Consider the following 14,805-nt stretch of genomic DNA (forward strand, 5'->3'; position numbering starts at 1 on the left):
CCGTGCTTCTTCCTTTCACAACATTCACCACTTGGGCCACTTGCATCCAACCAGTCGCTTTCAAGACCGTCCTCCACAATGGACATCAAGCATCCCGATACGGGGAATCGCCGTGCCCGCCAGCAGGGCGACACTGCCATCCCGTGCGTTGCGTTGAACAAAGCGAAAGGATGCGCCACTGACTCGGCCCAGGTTCAAGCTTCCCTCGTCGCAACTGGTTCAACTGGTCCTCCAGCCTCACATCGTCTCCAGCATTGTGGCCTATGCGGCATCCGATTATTCGACTTTCAAGCCTCTCCATCTTCTCACCCTCTGCAAGGCGTTCTACCATCCCACCCACGAGATCATGTATCGCGACAAATATCGCGACCTCTCGTACCAAGGATATTTCAGCTTTGGTTTCCTCCATCACGGGTTAATCAAGCCGACCGGGTTCGTTTACACCGAGGAACTGATGGTATTCAATCATTCCGCCTGTCGCCCCACAGTCTCCCATCCTCCTATTTCGTTCCCCAACCTCAAGTCGCTCACCCTGGTGCTGTTGGACGATCGTTGGTGTCTTCACTGCCCCGTTATTCGCGGCGCGTCTCCCTCAGACAAACTCAAGATCGCCATCGAACAGCGCACCTTTCCCAATACACCAGCCGTTGCAGACCTCATCCTCAGCTGCTCATCGCGAGTTCCCGTTATCAAGTTTGAAGTGGGCTCGGCCGCGGCACTGGAGCTCATCCCTCGCATCCTTAGCTTCCCGCGCGGTCCCAACGTCAGGAACATGACATTTCGAGTCCCGTTGCGTGGCGGTTTTTTCTGCGACGAGTTTCGCCAAGCGTGCCAGTCGTTTATCTCGACACTCAAGAGCCTCCCACACGGCGAGACTTTGATTCTTTGTGTCGAGTTTCAACGGGACAGCGACATTCCTCGCGAGTTCCTTGGACGCCTTTGGGAAGAAATTGAAGACTACCAATCGATTTGGCACGAGGAGTCTGTCGACGTCCGCGACAACATCAAGGCTTGTGTCTCCCTCATCAACAGCGTGCCAGACCCCGATGGCTTGGACAGCGATGAGGAAGGCAGTGACGAGAACATTGAGGAGGAAGGCAGCGACGAGAGCAGCGAGGAGGATGGCAGCGACGAGAACAGCGACGAGAACAGCGACGAGGCACCCAGTGACACGAGTAGCGATTAGGAAGGCGGTATGCGGTGAGGGGTTGCTGCAACTGTACTGCCCAAAAACAGGATTCACCAGGCCAGACTAGGGCGAACACACAAAGGACGTCCAGATTCATGTACAGAAGGTCCATAGCCGTGCTGACCCGTATGCAATACGTTGATGACGGGTGGTGGATGACACACGCTGCATGGAAGCACCTGTTCTGGTTGTGGACGGGATGAAAGACATGGATGGGTGGAGACGCGCGAATGGTGGTGGCAGCGCCCGCCTGGGTGGAGAGGGGCAGGCCAATGGCTCTGGCAGGTCCAGTCAACCGCGCGTCACCCGTTCATCCATCACGCGTCGCACCACTCTCTCCTGCTTCCACAATCCACAATCCACCTTTCCAACAAGTGCAACATCAACACAACACCATGCTATACAAGAATAAGGTCCTTGACAATCGCCCTCCTGACAAGCGTGCCAAGCACGACCAGCACGACAAGACTGCCACCTGGTGCATTACAGTAGGCAGACCTCGTGCTAACTGCCCCCAGGTTCAAGCCTTCCCCCACGTTAAAGCCTCTTTCCAGCGAGCTCTCCAAGAAGGTTCTCATGAACCCCGATATCATCTCCCGCATTGTTCGCTACGCCTGCATGAACCGCTTCTCACACAATGCGGTCCTCTTCCGTCTGCTCAACGTTTGCAAGGCGTTTCACCAGCCGGCACTCAAGATGCTCTACAGCAACCTCCAGTACGATGGCTTCTGCAACCCATTCCTCGACCATGGGGCCAAGTCAACCATCCTTGAATACACAGAAGACCTCATGGTCCTTCATCACAAGGGATGTACCGCCACCGCCGCCATGGGGACTGATTTATTGTTCCCCAACCTCAAGTCAATGACCCTGTTCTTGGTGTGCGGCCCTTCCTGCACCAACTGCGCCGTCATTCAAGCCGCGTTCCGCGCGCCTCCCCAAGGCCTCACTATTGTCACCGAGCACGACTCCCTCTTCGTCAAACCAGGTGTTCCCGACATGATTCTCGGCTGCTCCGCTCGTGCCACCACCATCACCTATGACATGGGCATCAACGGACTCAAGTACATTCCCTTTGTCTTCTCCCTCCCACACGGCCCCAACCTCAACAAGATCACGTTCCAAGTCCACCTCACCGGCGAGTGTGACGGTGACATGTTTCGTAAGGTTTGCAAATCGTTCATCTCGGCCCTCAAGAGCGTCCCTTTCGGCCAGACGTTGACGCTCGTCCTCGAGTACAAGAACCACTGGCGCGACTTTCCTGCCTGGACGACCTGGCAGTCGCGCCTCGAGCGCTGTGCCAAGGAAATCGCACTCCACCAACAGCTCTGGGTCGAAGCGTCTCTCGATCAGGACCGTGTCATGTTCAAAAAGCTCAACTCCTGCGTTTCCTTTGTCAACCACGTCCCCGAGCCCAGCGCCTCTCCCTTCGGCTACCAGAAACCAGTTGTCCGCCACCGCGCGGTTACGAGAGGCATGGCAGCGCGCGCTGGCGGGTCTGAACTTGAAGAGCTCCCCAAGAAGTCTGTCAAGAAGAAGGTGAAGGCTGGTAAGCTTCCCTAGAAGTCTATACACCAAGAGAGGGGTTATGTACATGTACGGGGAGGAGCAAGTGGACTGTGATGGGAGGCGCAAGTAGTGTCATGTTATGCAACGCGTACATGTCGGGGTGACCGTATGGATGGTTTCGGCGGGGGAAGGCGGGGGGCTGTACAGTACGGGGCGCGCGGTCTAGAAACTGAAACCGTCAGTTGACGTGTGTCTCCTCCTTTTTGTCACACACTCCACCATCCTCACCTTCCACGTCTAATCCTCCTCAAGGCCATGCAAGGAGGCATGATGATGGCCCCTCCGTACGTAGACGCAGAGAGCAAGCGAGAGAACTGACAGTCCACAGGAGCTCCAACGAGTGGCAAGGTCCCACCCCCCACTCGCTGTTCCTCCAACCGCACATTGTGTCCAGCGTTCTCGCCCACGCCGACCTGTCCAACGTTGAGCTCGCTCGCATCCTTACCGTGTCCAAAGCATTCTACCACCCTGCGGCAAGTCTCCTCTATCGTTCCCTCACGTGTTGCTTCCCACCTGGACTAGACGAGCAGCGTCTCTTCGTCGACTGTGGATCCAAGGCGACTCTGCTGGCGCACACCAAAGAGCTTGAGATCCAGTTTGCCTACCCACGTTTGCCACCCACCACTGGATCGAACCCCGTCAATGTCGCGGTTCTGCCCAATCTTGAGAACCTCACAGTTACGGGTGACGAGGTGATGAGTACCAAGGCCTGGAACGAGATGGCTCTTCACCCCTTTCTCCACCGCCTCCAGCCCACAAAGGACCTGAAGTTCGTCTTCTACCGTGACGACTTTCATTCCAAGTACATCCCCAACATTAAAACCGCTGTCACGGAACTGTCACGCCTGGCCACCAGCGTCATCTTCGAGCATAAAGACACCACGACACTCAAGGTGTTCTCGTCCTTTCTCGACATCAAACTGCGTCCGCAGGTCACCTCCTTGAAGTTTGGAGCCATCATCACCGCGGACCACTACAGGAAGGAACACATATTCACGAACATTTGTGAGGCTATCATCGCCCTAGTCCAGCGCACTCCGCAGCTGTCAATCACACTCGACATTCGCCGCACCGATATTTTCTGCTGCCTGAAGCGCCAATGGTCCGACGTCAGACTTTACGCAGGTGTGTCCCGTGCCTACCAGCAAATTTGGTTTCTCGAGGAGAGCAAACTGGACGAGGAGCTCCAATGCCGAATCTCTATGAATTTCGAGGAGGCCACTGGCTGCGCCCCCGACGACGCTCCCAAGAGCTGTGCTCACCACCCTCGGTTGGACGACGATTCCTCACGCTGGGGATATTTGGATCCTGAAAGCGATGACGAGGACGGTGCATGGAGCGGTGATGAAGACAGTGACGGCGAGGTGAGCTCATTCAGCGGGACCGTGGTCAACAAGTGATTCCAACAGGCACAGCAGACGGATTGGACGTGGCAGCAGAAGAACCAACTCCTCCGCACCTTCTGGACTGCGGAGCCCTCTGCAGACAACAAAACCAAGTCTATCAAGAATGTGCTCCTTGATATGGTGTATGCCAACGACAGGTTCTATGACATTGTCGCCAGGTAAGCACAGAACCAAGCGATACTTTCAATCTGACGAGGCAAGTGATCCCAGACCTGCCAACTGCCCCCTCTTCCCTGCGGACCGAATTCCTGAGGCGTCGCTGGGAGATGCTCGTACGTCTTCGTCACGCGGCATCTTCGCCCTAGTTGCTCCCTCGGTGGGTTTTACCATTGTTCGATCACCGGCCATTCTAACACTCACAGGGCCGTATCCTTATCGACTCAACCGGCTATCGCACGTTCAAGCAGTGTCTCGACAGGAGGGTCTTTTCGGACCATCCGCTGGTCATCGCTCAGCTCGGTCCGACTACTGGTACGCAGCTCTGAGGCTTCCGAACTGTGACTGTCCAAAGCTGACCTCCTACTGAAGCCGACCAGCGCATTGGACGCAAGGACTACATTCTCGTCGACTTCTCGCTTCCTTACTATCAAGAACTGGTCAAGCAGGTTGATTATACCTTTCTCCGCCAGGCGGCTGGCGCTGCGACCGCCTGGCTGACCATCGCGTTCCGTAGCTGCGAGCCCTACATCGGCTTCAACCCCAGCTTCAGTACCAACGCACCCGTCTTCGTATCTCCTGCCAACACCCTCATGAAGACCGAGTCAGCCGCGGTCCGCCAAAAGGTAGGAGCATGAGCGACGACCCGAAGCTGACCGACAGGGCAACGAGGCTTTCAAGAAGGGTCGCTATGGCGATGCCGAGGCGGCTTATACCCGGGCCATTGCACTCAACCCCTTCGACCCCCTCCCTTACGGAAACCGCTCTGTGGCTCTTCTCAAGATCAACCGGTAGGTACAAGTAAGCAATCCTCCTCCAACATGCTGACGGGTCAAGCTGGAAGGACGCCGAGATCGACGCCACCGCAGCTCTCAACTTGGACCCTACTCAAATCAAGTCGTATGGCCGCCGTGCCGTGGCTCGTGAACGCCTTGGCCGTCTTGACGATGCTATGGCAGACATTGAGATGGCGATCAAGAATGGCGTGGTGACTCAGGAGCTTTCCGACCTCCACAACAAGCTCGTCCAGGAGCGTGACGTCAAGTTTGCATCCAAGTTCAAGGACCTCAAGGTCGACAAGTGATAGTTGTGATTGGCGATGGGCAATGTGGGAGCTGAGGGAGTTGGGTCGACCAGCTCACCGAGTAGTGGTTCGTGTATTGCCCACATGAATACTGTGTCATACTGTGTGTGTCTACATACATCCCTTTGGCCTGGGCGGGGTGATGAAGGCGATTGTGGGTGCGAGGTGTGTACCAGCTCGTCAGACACCACTTCGTAAGACGTTCACCGCCCGACTTTGGTTCCGCTGATGTCCGCCCCAAGGTGTGCCAAGGGCGTATGTGACGTTCTCCTGTGCCCTTCTTTCTTTCGCACACAGGTCCACCACCACATACCCAACTTTTTTATCATGCCTAAGAAGAACAGTAACAAAGGGAAGCGCAAGAACAAGGCCAGAACGACCGGCACCCGCCAGGCCACAGTGGAGCCACCAGTGCCGCCAAACCTAGCCGAGGATGTTGCCACTGTGAATAACGACAACCCTGTCGTAGCTAACACGCTCAGCCTGTGCCCGTTGAGAAGCCCGAAGTCTCACCTGAGGACCATGCCGCCATGCTGAGGCACTGCAGAGATGTGAGCGTCAAATTACCCGCCTTGAGGCCGAGGCTAACGGTATAGGCGAAGAAGGTTTGGGCGCAAGGTGTCGCCGCCGCGTTCGCGGATGGCGCTCCGCAGGATGCCGCCATCAGTTATTTCCACGAGGCCGTCAATGCCTACGCACGCGCAATCAAGGCGGAACCAAGCAATCCCGACCCCTACTCCCTCCGCGCCGGTATTCTGGTGGACCTTGGTGCGCTGAACGAGGCAGAGCACGACGCCACTATTTGCCTCGCACTCAAACCGTCTCAACACGACGCGCGGTTCGTAAGAGCTCATGCGCGCTACGTATTGAAGAACCTTGATGGTACCATGGAAGATCTCACCATTCTGGCCAAAGGACGCAACATGACACACGTTGAGAGAGACCTTCTTGCCGACGTTCAGAAGGCCCAGGCAGATCTTCTGGCGAGACGGATTCAAGCCATGGAACTCCTCGACAGTCACCTTGCTCACATCAAGCCCGTGATTCACTGCTTCATGTTTCCGCACATCATGGAAAGCATTCTGCTATACGCTCCATTTTCAAGCCGCCAGGTCCTCCGAAATACCTCCAAAGACATGCGTAAGCAAGTCGACGCAGTTCCAATTGTGTTGGTGTGCACTGCACGCGATGCAGACCACCTCAATGTGACGGAAACGAAACACCCCACGATACTGGCGACGGCCGACGTTAGCTACGGCAACCGATTCTCCTCCCAGTCCACCGGCATTGTCGTCAGCCCCTCCATGAATTTTCTCTTCCAATCAGTGCAGGTCGTCGATGTCGTCTACAGCTGCCAGGAACAGCTGCTCGCAGAGCTTATCAGGATGTTCTTTAGGGACGACAGCGTCCTCCGTTTTCGCACCGATCCGCTGCGACCCGACGGCCGCATGCCCGGGACCAACTCCATGGACATTTCACTGCAAGATTTCCAAGATTGTCATCTTCCCCTATCCCGAAATCTACAACATGGAAGCTGCACTGAGTGGCGCTCCATTCGTTGGCGCATCGCATCTCAATCTCCGTGGTGATTCGGTCCGCAAAATCATTGTCAACCTTAGCTTCGAGCCTCAGCAGAATGGCTGTGGCGTTTGGTGGCTCGCCCAGCCCTTCTGGGTTCGTGGTCCCGAACGCTGGAACGCGCGCACATCCACCGCTCCACGCTGTGAAATGGTATTGGTCGTGGCCGATGTCGCCCTGCTCTCCACTCCGTCCGAGTTCAACCGTTCGCCCACCTTTGTGGAGCATACATGGTACTACTTTACCCAATCGGTCGTTGCAGCCCTCATGACGGGATTCCATGTCAAGGTCGTGGGGTTTGAGACCATGATCCACCTGTTCCGTGACGCTACAGTCAAGCCAGAGCCGACTCTTGAGGAGCTTGTCGAACTCTGCAAAGACCAGTTCGTCCGGATTATGCACGCCACCGCGGTGCAGCTCTCACAGGCACAGGGCTACCTGCCGCCACCTCTTGACTACGTTGCGAACCACACTACGTTTGTCGCCCGCAACGACTACAAGAGCACCCTCAGCAAGGGGGAATGGGAACAGGAGACTAGGGAGGACTACGGATGGCTTTGAAATTTGGAAATTAGAACATGTACACGCCTGATCATCATCACCCCCAATGAGTCACCGAAACGCCATCACATCGCCACCCTGTGGACAATCCGTTCAGACACGACAGCGCACCGGTAGCCAAGAACCCAGAACCACAATCTGTACAAATGGGCCACCCCTATGCATTCTCTCTATCGCCTCAGCGGAAGACAAAGCCCGGAAACGTCGGGTCCGCGGGGTCGACATAAAACTCGTGTCGGCCCATCAGGTGCGCCATGCCGGTGATGCGGGGGATGCACGCCGGGAACTCTGTCGGGCTCGCCGCCTCCGCCTCGACCACGGCGGTGAACTCGGTGTTGATGATGGAGCGATGCACTAACGTCTTTCCCGGCTGCAGCCTGCCCTGCGCGAGCAGGAGCGCGACACGCGCCGCCGTCCCAGACCCACAGGGGGAGCGGTCGATCTGCCCGTCGGCAAACACCACGACATTGCGCTGCGTGAGGCGCCCGCGCGCAGGGTCTTCGTCCAACTCGTCGTAGAAGCACACAGCATACAGGTCGTGGTTCAGGTGGCGGCCGCGCGTCCCCAGGGCGGCCTTGATCGCGCGGCCAAGGGCGACAAACGCGTCGTGGTTGGCCGGCTCGATGCGCAGGCCAAACGTCTTGACGTCGACAAAGGCGTACGATGCGCCGCCCCACGAGATTTCCACCGTAAAGTCCAGTGCGGGGGAGGAGAGGGAGACTGGCACCTTGGTCGCCCACTGGTAGCTCGGCACATTGATAAAGTCGACGTGCACGACCTTGCCGCCAACCGTGCACACCTGCGCGACGACGCGCCCGGACGGCACGTCAATGACCACATCCGTCTTGCCGTCCTCCACCGCCTTGACGCGACCGGTCTGGACTGCCCAGCACCCGAGCGCAATGGTGCCGTGGCCGCATGCGGTGGAGAAGCCGTCCTTGTGGAAGAAGAGCACGCCAAAGTGCGCGCCGTCGTCGTCGGGCGGGACGATGAACCCGCCGTACATGTCGGCGTGGCCGCGGGGCTCCTGGCACAGGCTCTTGCGCAGTGTGTCGACAGGGTGTCCGGGCTGGGCCATGATGTTCCACCTGCGATCGGCGACGGTGAGGCCCGCCGTCTCGCAGTGCGGTGGGAGCTCGGCGATGATGCGGAAGGGCTCGCCGGCGGTGTGCCAGTCGTCGGTGGACACCCAGAAGGGCGCCTCAAGTGCGGATGGGACGGGGGCAGCTGTTCCGTTGGCCATGGTGGTGGGATGTGCGATGGGGGGTTGTGGGTACATGAATCTGCTGCTGCTGGATAGAAATACGGACAGCAGTTGGGAGCGACGTCGAGATGAGTGCGGAGATAGCCCACCTGCCGTGGAACTGTGGAGACTCCGTATATCCCTCGGCATCGGCATCTTTCGGCGCTCGGAAACACCGAGCCGGCTATCTGCTCTCGCAAACTCCGAGGCTGCCCACACCACACTACCGAGGCTGCCCACAACACACTATACTGATCTGCTGACCTATCTGATCTGATTACCCTGCCCACCGCCGTACCATGTCTAGAGCAACACAGATATGTAGCTCACCTTGTGTGCATATGAAAAAGGTGCAGGGGCTCTGCACAGCGACCAGAATCGGCGCTTACCTCTGTTAGGAGCCGGGAGGCCAAGAACAAGTTGCCCTCCTCATCGAGACAGCTTAAAGGACAGCACTCCCAGCGCCCACAGATGTCAAACTATTCCCCATCACCAGCGCCACCATGCAGTCCGACACACTCTCCCACAAGACGCCTGCAGAGAAGATGGGCGACGCCGACGTGAAACACGATCCCGAGGCCGACGTCAAGGTCCAGCCAGTCTGCGCACCGGCCGTGTCCACCGAGGGTCTCCACCGCAAGCTCAATGCCCGCCACCTCACGTTCATCAGCATTGGCTCCGTGATCGGCACAGGCATCTTCCTCGGAATTGGCAGCACACTCTCCACGGCGGGGCCTGTCGGCCTCGTCCTGGCGTACACGATCATGTGCTCCGTGGTCATCTGCGTCATGGGTTGCGCAGGCGAGATGGTCACGTACCTGCCTGTCGTCGGCGCGCACATTCGCCTGTCCGGGCGGTTTGTCGACCCGGCCCTGTCGGCTGCCATGTCGTGGAACTACTGGTACTGCTGGGGTCTCATTGTGGCGGCAGAAGTTTCGGCGGTGGCCGTCCTGATCACGTACTGGACTGAGAAGGTATGTGTGCACTCTGGCGCTCTGTCTGTATCTGACTGTCCCAGGTACCGGCCGCCGTGTGGATTTCAATTTCGCTCGTTATCATCCTCGCTGCCAACCTCTGCGGCCCGCGCGTCTACGCCGAGATTGAGTTTTACATGTCGACCATCAAGGTCATCACCATCACTGGCCTCATCATCCTCTCCATCGTCTTGGACGCTGGCGGCGGGCCCAACCACAAGCCCATCGGATTCCAGTACTGGCGCAACCCGGGCCCATTCACGCAGTACCAGGGTGTGCCTGGGTCTACCGGCCGCTTCCTCGGCTTCTTCTCGGGCCTCACGGGTGCGGCCTTCTCGTCCATCGGCACCGAGATGCTCTGCTTGGCCGCCGCCGAGACCAAGAACCCTGCCAAGGTCATTCCCATCGCACTCAAGGCGACGTGGATCCGCATCGTGCTCTTCTACTTCTGTGGCGCGTTCGTCGTCAGCCTCATCGTGCCCTGGAACGACAGCCGTCTCGGTTCGGCATCCACGGCTGCCGCCAGCCCGTATGTCATTGCCATCACCGACGCGGGGATCAAGGGCCTGCCGAGCGTCATCAACGCCGCGATCCTCACGTCGGCCATGTCGGCCGGCGTCGGCGACTGCTTCACCGCCGTGCGCACCCTGCACTCTATGGCCGGCAGCGGCCTCGCGCCCAAGATCTTTGGCCGCACGACCTCGTGGGGGTCGCCGTACGTCGCCGTCATCGCGACGTGGCTGCTCGGTTTGCTCGCGTTCCTGAGTGTGTCCTCGGGCGCGGCGGTCGTGTTCAACTTCTTTGTCAACCTCACGGCGCTGGCCGGCATCATCACGTGGCTGTGCATCGGCATCTCGTTCATTCGCTTTCGCGCAGGCCTCAAGGCCCAAGGAATTGCCGTCAGCAGCCTGCCATACAGGAACTGGCTGGGCGTGTACGGCGCGTGGTGGATCGTCATTGTGGTTTCCTCGATCACCTTGTTCAGCGGCTGGCCAGTGTTCAAGAAGGGTAACTGGGACACGGCGACGTTCTTTGGCAACTACCTCCCGATAGGGCTATTCGTCATCATCCTCGTGGGATTCAAGGTGTGCTACAAGACCAAGTTTGTCCGGGCGAGCGAGATGGACGTGACCACTGGCGTCGAGGACTTTGTCCAGCAGTCGGAGGAGGCTGAGGAGGAGGACAAGGCCGACAGGCCGTGGTATTCGCGAATCATTGCTTAAATGCGGTTTTGTGGTGTTGTCGAGCCGGATAAGTATGTAGTTACGATGCATGTATGTTGCTGTGAAGTGCCACATTAGACACTCGCGACATAAGGTGAATACCTTCCCACACATCGCCGCAGTCCCCCGCGCGGACAGTACCGTTAGGGTAGAAAAGCATCGTGGTGGCAGTTTTGGACAAGCGAACCATATTCACATAACAATCAGGAGATTCTGTGTGCCACTCGAATCAGAAGGTTCATCCGAGCTTAAAGTGCTAGTATAGGTTACAGAGCCACAGTATGCAGCTCACACTACTACTTGACCCCTACAGATATCAATAATCGGAATCATCTCTATACCTCCACCCCAATAATACCTAATATTCGTAGTCGACCATATAATGCGGAAAATGAAGAGGAAGTACACGAGCTGCTTGTGGCGTTGACCTGATGGGGACTACATCTGGGGGGCGGGGAAGAGAAAGCTAAAGTCGAAGTCGGGCAGGCCGTGTGCATGCTCCAGGCCCGCAGAGGGCATACTGCTGCTGAACGCGGCGGCGGCGGCCTGCGCCTCGACGAGGGTGGAGGAGAGTGCACCCACGCCGTGGGCGAAGACGGACGGCGGCGCGAGGCTGCTCCCGACCTCCGCACGATCTGCGGGGGGCATCCCACTGCTCAGTGTAAGCATGTCGCCAAGCAGGCCTACACCGCCCAGCTCCCTGGCTGTGCGACTCCGCGCCGCACGGCCGGCAAGGAGCTCCGTGTCCGCGGTGGGGAGGGGGTGCCCGACGTCCATCCCGCACGCTTGCCGTCAGCACCACCCTTGCAGTGGACCTACTATGACACGTCTCGTCGAGCACCTCGGACGCACCGCGCGCGATCGGTAGCACGCCTCCGAGCATCTTGAGGAACATGGACGCAGCCACGATGGTGCGCTCGCATTCGCGCACCTCCTTGCCACCCCCGCCCGCCTGCGCGCCCAGGAAGCACGCGACGAGCAGGCGGCCGGCCACGAGGATCTCGTACGCCACCACTGTGCGTGAGCGGAGCGTGTGCGGCGTGAACTCACTCATGTCACAGTACTGCAGGATGTGCGCGGCGCCGAGCTGGACGTGCGCGTCGATCAACGTCTTGGCCGCCGCGACCACTGGGGCGCGGTAGTGGTGCTGCTTGGGCGCGTTGGTCGCCTGGGCCAGCTGCAAGCGCCGCGCGTGCACGAGGATGCAGATGAGAGTCTGCGTGCACCACACACGTTCGACCGCGACGGACAGCGGCGGGTCCCGCGGGGGCAGGGCAGGGGTCGATGTCGAGGAGCCGCCGCTGCGCCGGAGGCTGGCGGGCAGCTGAGCACGCCACATGTCCAGATGCTCCTCGACGTCGGTGAGGAGCGCGTCATCGCACCTCTGGAGGGCCATGTACTTGGCCAGCTGGTTGAGGAATGGCGAGCCGGGGTACAGGGGGCGGTGGTTAACGGCCTTCAGGGCCATGTTGAGGACGGCGCAGACACTGATGAGCGCATTGAAGACCTCGACGTACTCGGCGTCATGCACTGCGGCTTGCGGGCTGGCGTCGGTGAGCGCGTCGCCGAACGGGACGGGGACGTCGCAGTCAATGTCGCCTAAGGGGAGCCACGGGGGTCGCCCGAAGACTGCTGCCAGGAGCTTGTCCCAGCTGGAGAGGTCAGTCCTGGTGGGCTAAGCGATGTCCTACCAGTAGATCGACCACGCTATCCGCTGGGGGTCAGCAAGAACGCTCTCCCATGAGGGGGACTCACAGCTCTCATCTCCCTCTCTATCGGATCCACAGGGATGTGGCGCGGCAAGTCACTGCGAGCTCGTCAACGACACCGCCGAGCCCAACTCACCGGTGGAAGCCGGCATCGATGCAGTATGAAAACGCCGTGCCAAAGTACGACAGCGCCAGCGGCCGTGGAACGTTGTTCATGCAGAAGAACTGCGACGCGAAGAAGATGGCAATGAGCTCGAACAGCTTCGTGTTCTTCTCGCCGCCGAGCAGCTGTGACAGGAGCGCGTGATACTGCATGCCCGCAGATGTGGGGTCACCTGTATGTTCAGCTGAGGTAGAGCAGCTGCGAGGGCTTACCGTCATCGGCGAGGACGCGGGGGTCGGACGAGTACCGCGATGCCAGCATGCACATGGACACGACCAGGGCGCCGAATGACGGGTCGGACCAGTCTTCCAGTTGCTGTGACAGTCAGTGCATTCTTATGTGCTGTGGACGTACGCGAAACACGGTCGGGGAGTGGAGAATCGGCCAGCTGGGGTGGATCACAAAGAACTGCCGTGTTAGGTAGCCACCTCGTTCATGTTCTCTTACAAAGGTGTCCAGTAGAGATGCAACAAGGTCGAATGGAACTAGCGCGTGAGACCTCCACCCATCAAGGGCTACTCACTGACGGCGGTGACCATGTCGAACACCTTCATGTCGCCGGTAGCCGGCTGGGATGCGGGCTCTTCTGGCAGACCCTGGCCCGGTGTGCCCCCTGGCTCGTCGGACGGCCGGGGTTCATCGTCTGGATCGGCTCGCAGCAGCTGGGCGAGGTAATCCCACGCCGACTGCGACGAGGTCGGGGACGGAACGGCGTTGGTCTGGTCCTTGATCCGTCGGCGCGCCATCTCCCTGATGCGTGTCAGCACTCTCCTCCGAAGACAACGCACAAGACAGGCAATCCCGAGGTGCTGCCGGCAAAGTGCTGAGTCCCATCGCCCGCAGAATACCAGTGCGTGGTGCTATCTGAGAGCAGCACCGTGGCCGAGGGCGACATCTCTCCCGATGCTGGTGCGTGAGCTGCACAGTCATGTTGGTGCCAACTCACCCCTGCGTCGTCGTTTTGCTGTAGCGGGCTTTGGGGGCTCGACAGACCGGCGAGCAGCCGTATGTCCTGGTGCGCGTGCGCTCGGCTCCTCGTGTACCCTGCTGGCAGGCCGTGTCGGATGGGACGTCAACAGCCTGCTCGGCCTATCGCCCAACACGCACTCGTGTCCTTCGGCGGTGCAGCGTCCGCAGGGCATGTTGCTGTCACACTGGCGGCCATAGTTAGCCTACCCCATCAGGCGGTCAGTCTATGCAGACACACCTTGACCTTGCGCAGGCTTCATTTTGCGGTCAGTAACTGATAGCCAGACCCGGGGCTACCTACCGACATCTGTCGCACGCCCGGAGGAACCGCGTGCGCTGGGCCTCGCCGGCCAGCGTGGACGGCCCGGCTGCATGAACGATGGCGCGCGGACTGCATGGCAGGGAAGCGGAGCTGAATCCAGATGACGCGTCTCGTGCGGCTTGCTGTGCGTCGTGGGTGTCGTGGGTGTCGTGGGAGGTGTCGGACGGAGCAGACATGAGTGAATGTGCGGTTAAGAGAGGTTCTCGGCACGCGGCAAACACCGGGTCAGATTTAGGTGGGCGAATCCGGTTTCGGACAGGACGTACTGACGAGCGTGATAGCCGTCGCATGTAAAAAGTGCTCAGCCAACGCACGTTATACTATGGAAGTGCATTGCATTGCACTTCTGGGTCAAGCACATGGACCGAGTCCGAGAGGACAAGCGTCTGCCCGTGGGGACTCGTGGCCCATATCATACCGCGGTGAAGTGCGGTAAATTGCTGGCGACGAACACGATACCACTTGATGATATGAACGCGCAACAGTAATGGAACACGCTATTAGCATCGTTGCCTGAGCACCTAATGGAAACCGTTCCAATTCGGGCAGTGCGCGTTCAAGGCCAACGCAATGCCAGTTGCATCCTGTTCATCGCCCAAGAAAGCATTCTGCTCCCTACTATCCCACCCAGCACTAGACGTGCTACACTGCCCCAGGTA

At 58.9% G+C, this 14,805-nt stretch overlaps 7 protein-coding genes across 7 annotated transcripts; 5 read left to right on the forward strand and 2 right to left on the reverse strand.

Moving 5' to 3' along the window:
• Positions 1-78: 78 nt before the first annotated feature.
• EHS24_003905 (uncharacterized protein) lies at positions 79-1,186 on the forward strand (the record flags this gene model as incomplete). The annotated part of the gene is made up of 2 exons (XM_028619540.1): positions 79-143; positions 193-1,186. 2 exons carry the CDS (start codon positions 79-81, stop codon positions 1,184-1,186), a joined length of 1,059 nt encoding a protein of 352 aa, XP_028472113.1.
• Positions 1,187-1,584: 398 nt separating this feature from the next.
• On the forward strand, positions 1,585-2,752 carry EHS24_003906 (uncharacterized protein; the record flags this gene model as incomplete). The annotated part of the gene is made up of 2 exons (XM_028619541.1): positions 1,585-1,677; positions 1,715-2,752. 2 exons carry the CDS (start codon positions 1,585-1,587, stop codon positions 2,750-2,752), a joined length of 1,131 nt encoding a protein of 376 aa, XP_028472114.1.
• Positions 2,753-3,013: 261 nt separating this feature from the next.
• EHS24_003907 (uncharacterized protein) lies at positions 3,014-5,404 on the forward strand (the record flags this gene model as incomplete). The annotated part of the gene is made up of 8 exons (XM_028619542.1): positions 3,014-3,042; positions 3,087-4,122; positions 4,174-4,322; positions 4,366-4,480; positions 4,527-4,635; positions 4,693-4,934; positions 4,984-5,111; positions 5,158-5,404. The coding sequence occupies 8 exons, from the start codon at positions 3,014-3,016 to the stop codon at positions 5,402-5,404; spliced, it is 2,055 nt and encodes a 684-aa protein (XP_028472115.1).
• A 327-nt stretch (positions 5,405-5,731) lies between these two features.
• On the forward strand, positions 5,732-7,543 carry EHS24_003908 (uncharacterized protein; the record flags this gene model as incomplete). The annotated part of the gene is made up of 4 exons (XM_028619543.1): positions 5,732-5,848; positions 5,887-5,955; positions 6,001-6,246; positions 6,890-7,543. The coding sequence occupies 4 exons, from the start codon at positions 5,732-5,734 to the stop codon at positions 7,541-7,543; spliced, it is 1,086 nt and encodes a 361-aa protein (XP_028472116.1).
• A 178-nt stretch (positions 7,544-7,721) lies between these two features.
• Positions 7,722-8,786, reverse strand: EHS24_003909 (uncharacterized protein; the record flags this gene model as incomplete). Its single annotated transcript, XM_028619544.1, has 1 exon — positions 7,722-8,786. The coding sequence occupies one exon, from the start codon at positions 8,784-8,786 to the stop codon at positions 7,722-7,724; it is 1,065 nt and encodes a 354-aa protein (XP_028472117.1).
• Positions 8,787-9,289: 503 nt separating this feature from the next.
• EHS24_003910 (uncharacterized protein) lies at positions 9,290-10,983 on the forward strand (the record flags this gene model as incomplete). Its single annotated transcript, XM_028619545.1, has 2 exons — positions 9,290-9,760; positions 9,805-10,983. The coding sequence occupies 2 exons, from the start codon at positions 9,290-9,292 to the stop codon at positions 10,981-10,983; spliced, it is 1,650 nt and encodes a 549-aa protein (XP_028472118.1).
• A 438-nt stretch (positions 10,984-11,421) lies between these two features.
• On the reverse strand, positions 11,422-14,322 carry EHS24_003911 (uncharacterized protein; the record flags this gene model as incomplete). Its single annotated transcript, XM_028619546.1, has 13 exons — positions 11,422-11,768; positions 11,836-12,635; positions 12,675-12,697; positions 12,739-12,790; positions 12,829-13,027; positions 13,068-13,170; positions 13,210-13,263; positions 13,303-13,340; positions 13,379-13,605; positions 13,644-13,761; positions 13,802-14,009; positions 14,063-14,078; positions 14,126-14,322. The coding sequence occupies 13 exons, from the start codon at positions 14,320-14,322 to the stop codon at positions 11,422-11,424; spliced, it is 2,382 nt and encodes a 793-aa protein (XP_028472119.1).
• Positions 14,323-14,805: the final 483 nt, after the last annotated feature.

Source organism: Apiotrichum porosum (assembly GCF_003942205.1).
Source record: "Apiotrichum porosum strain DSM 27194 chromosome Unknown scaffold_19, whole genome shotgun sequence".
NCBI lineage: Eukaryota > Fungi > Basidiomycota > Tremellomycetes > Trichosporonales > Trichosporonaceae > Apiotrichum > Apiotrichum porosum.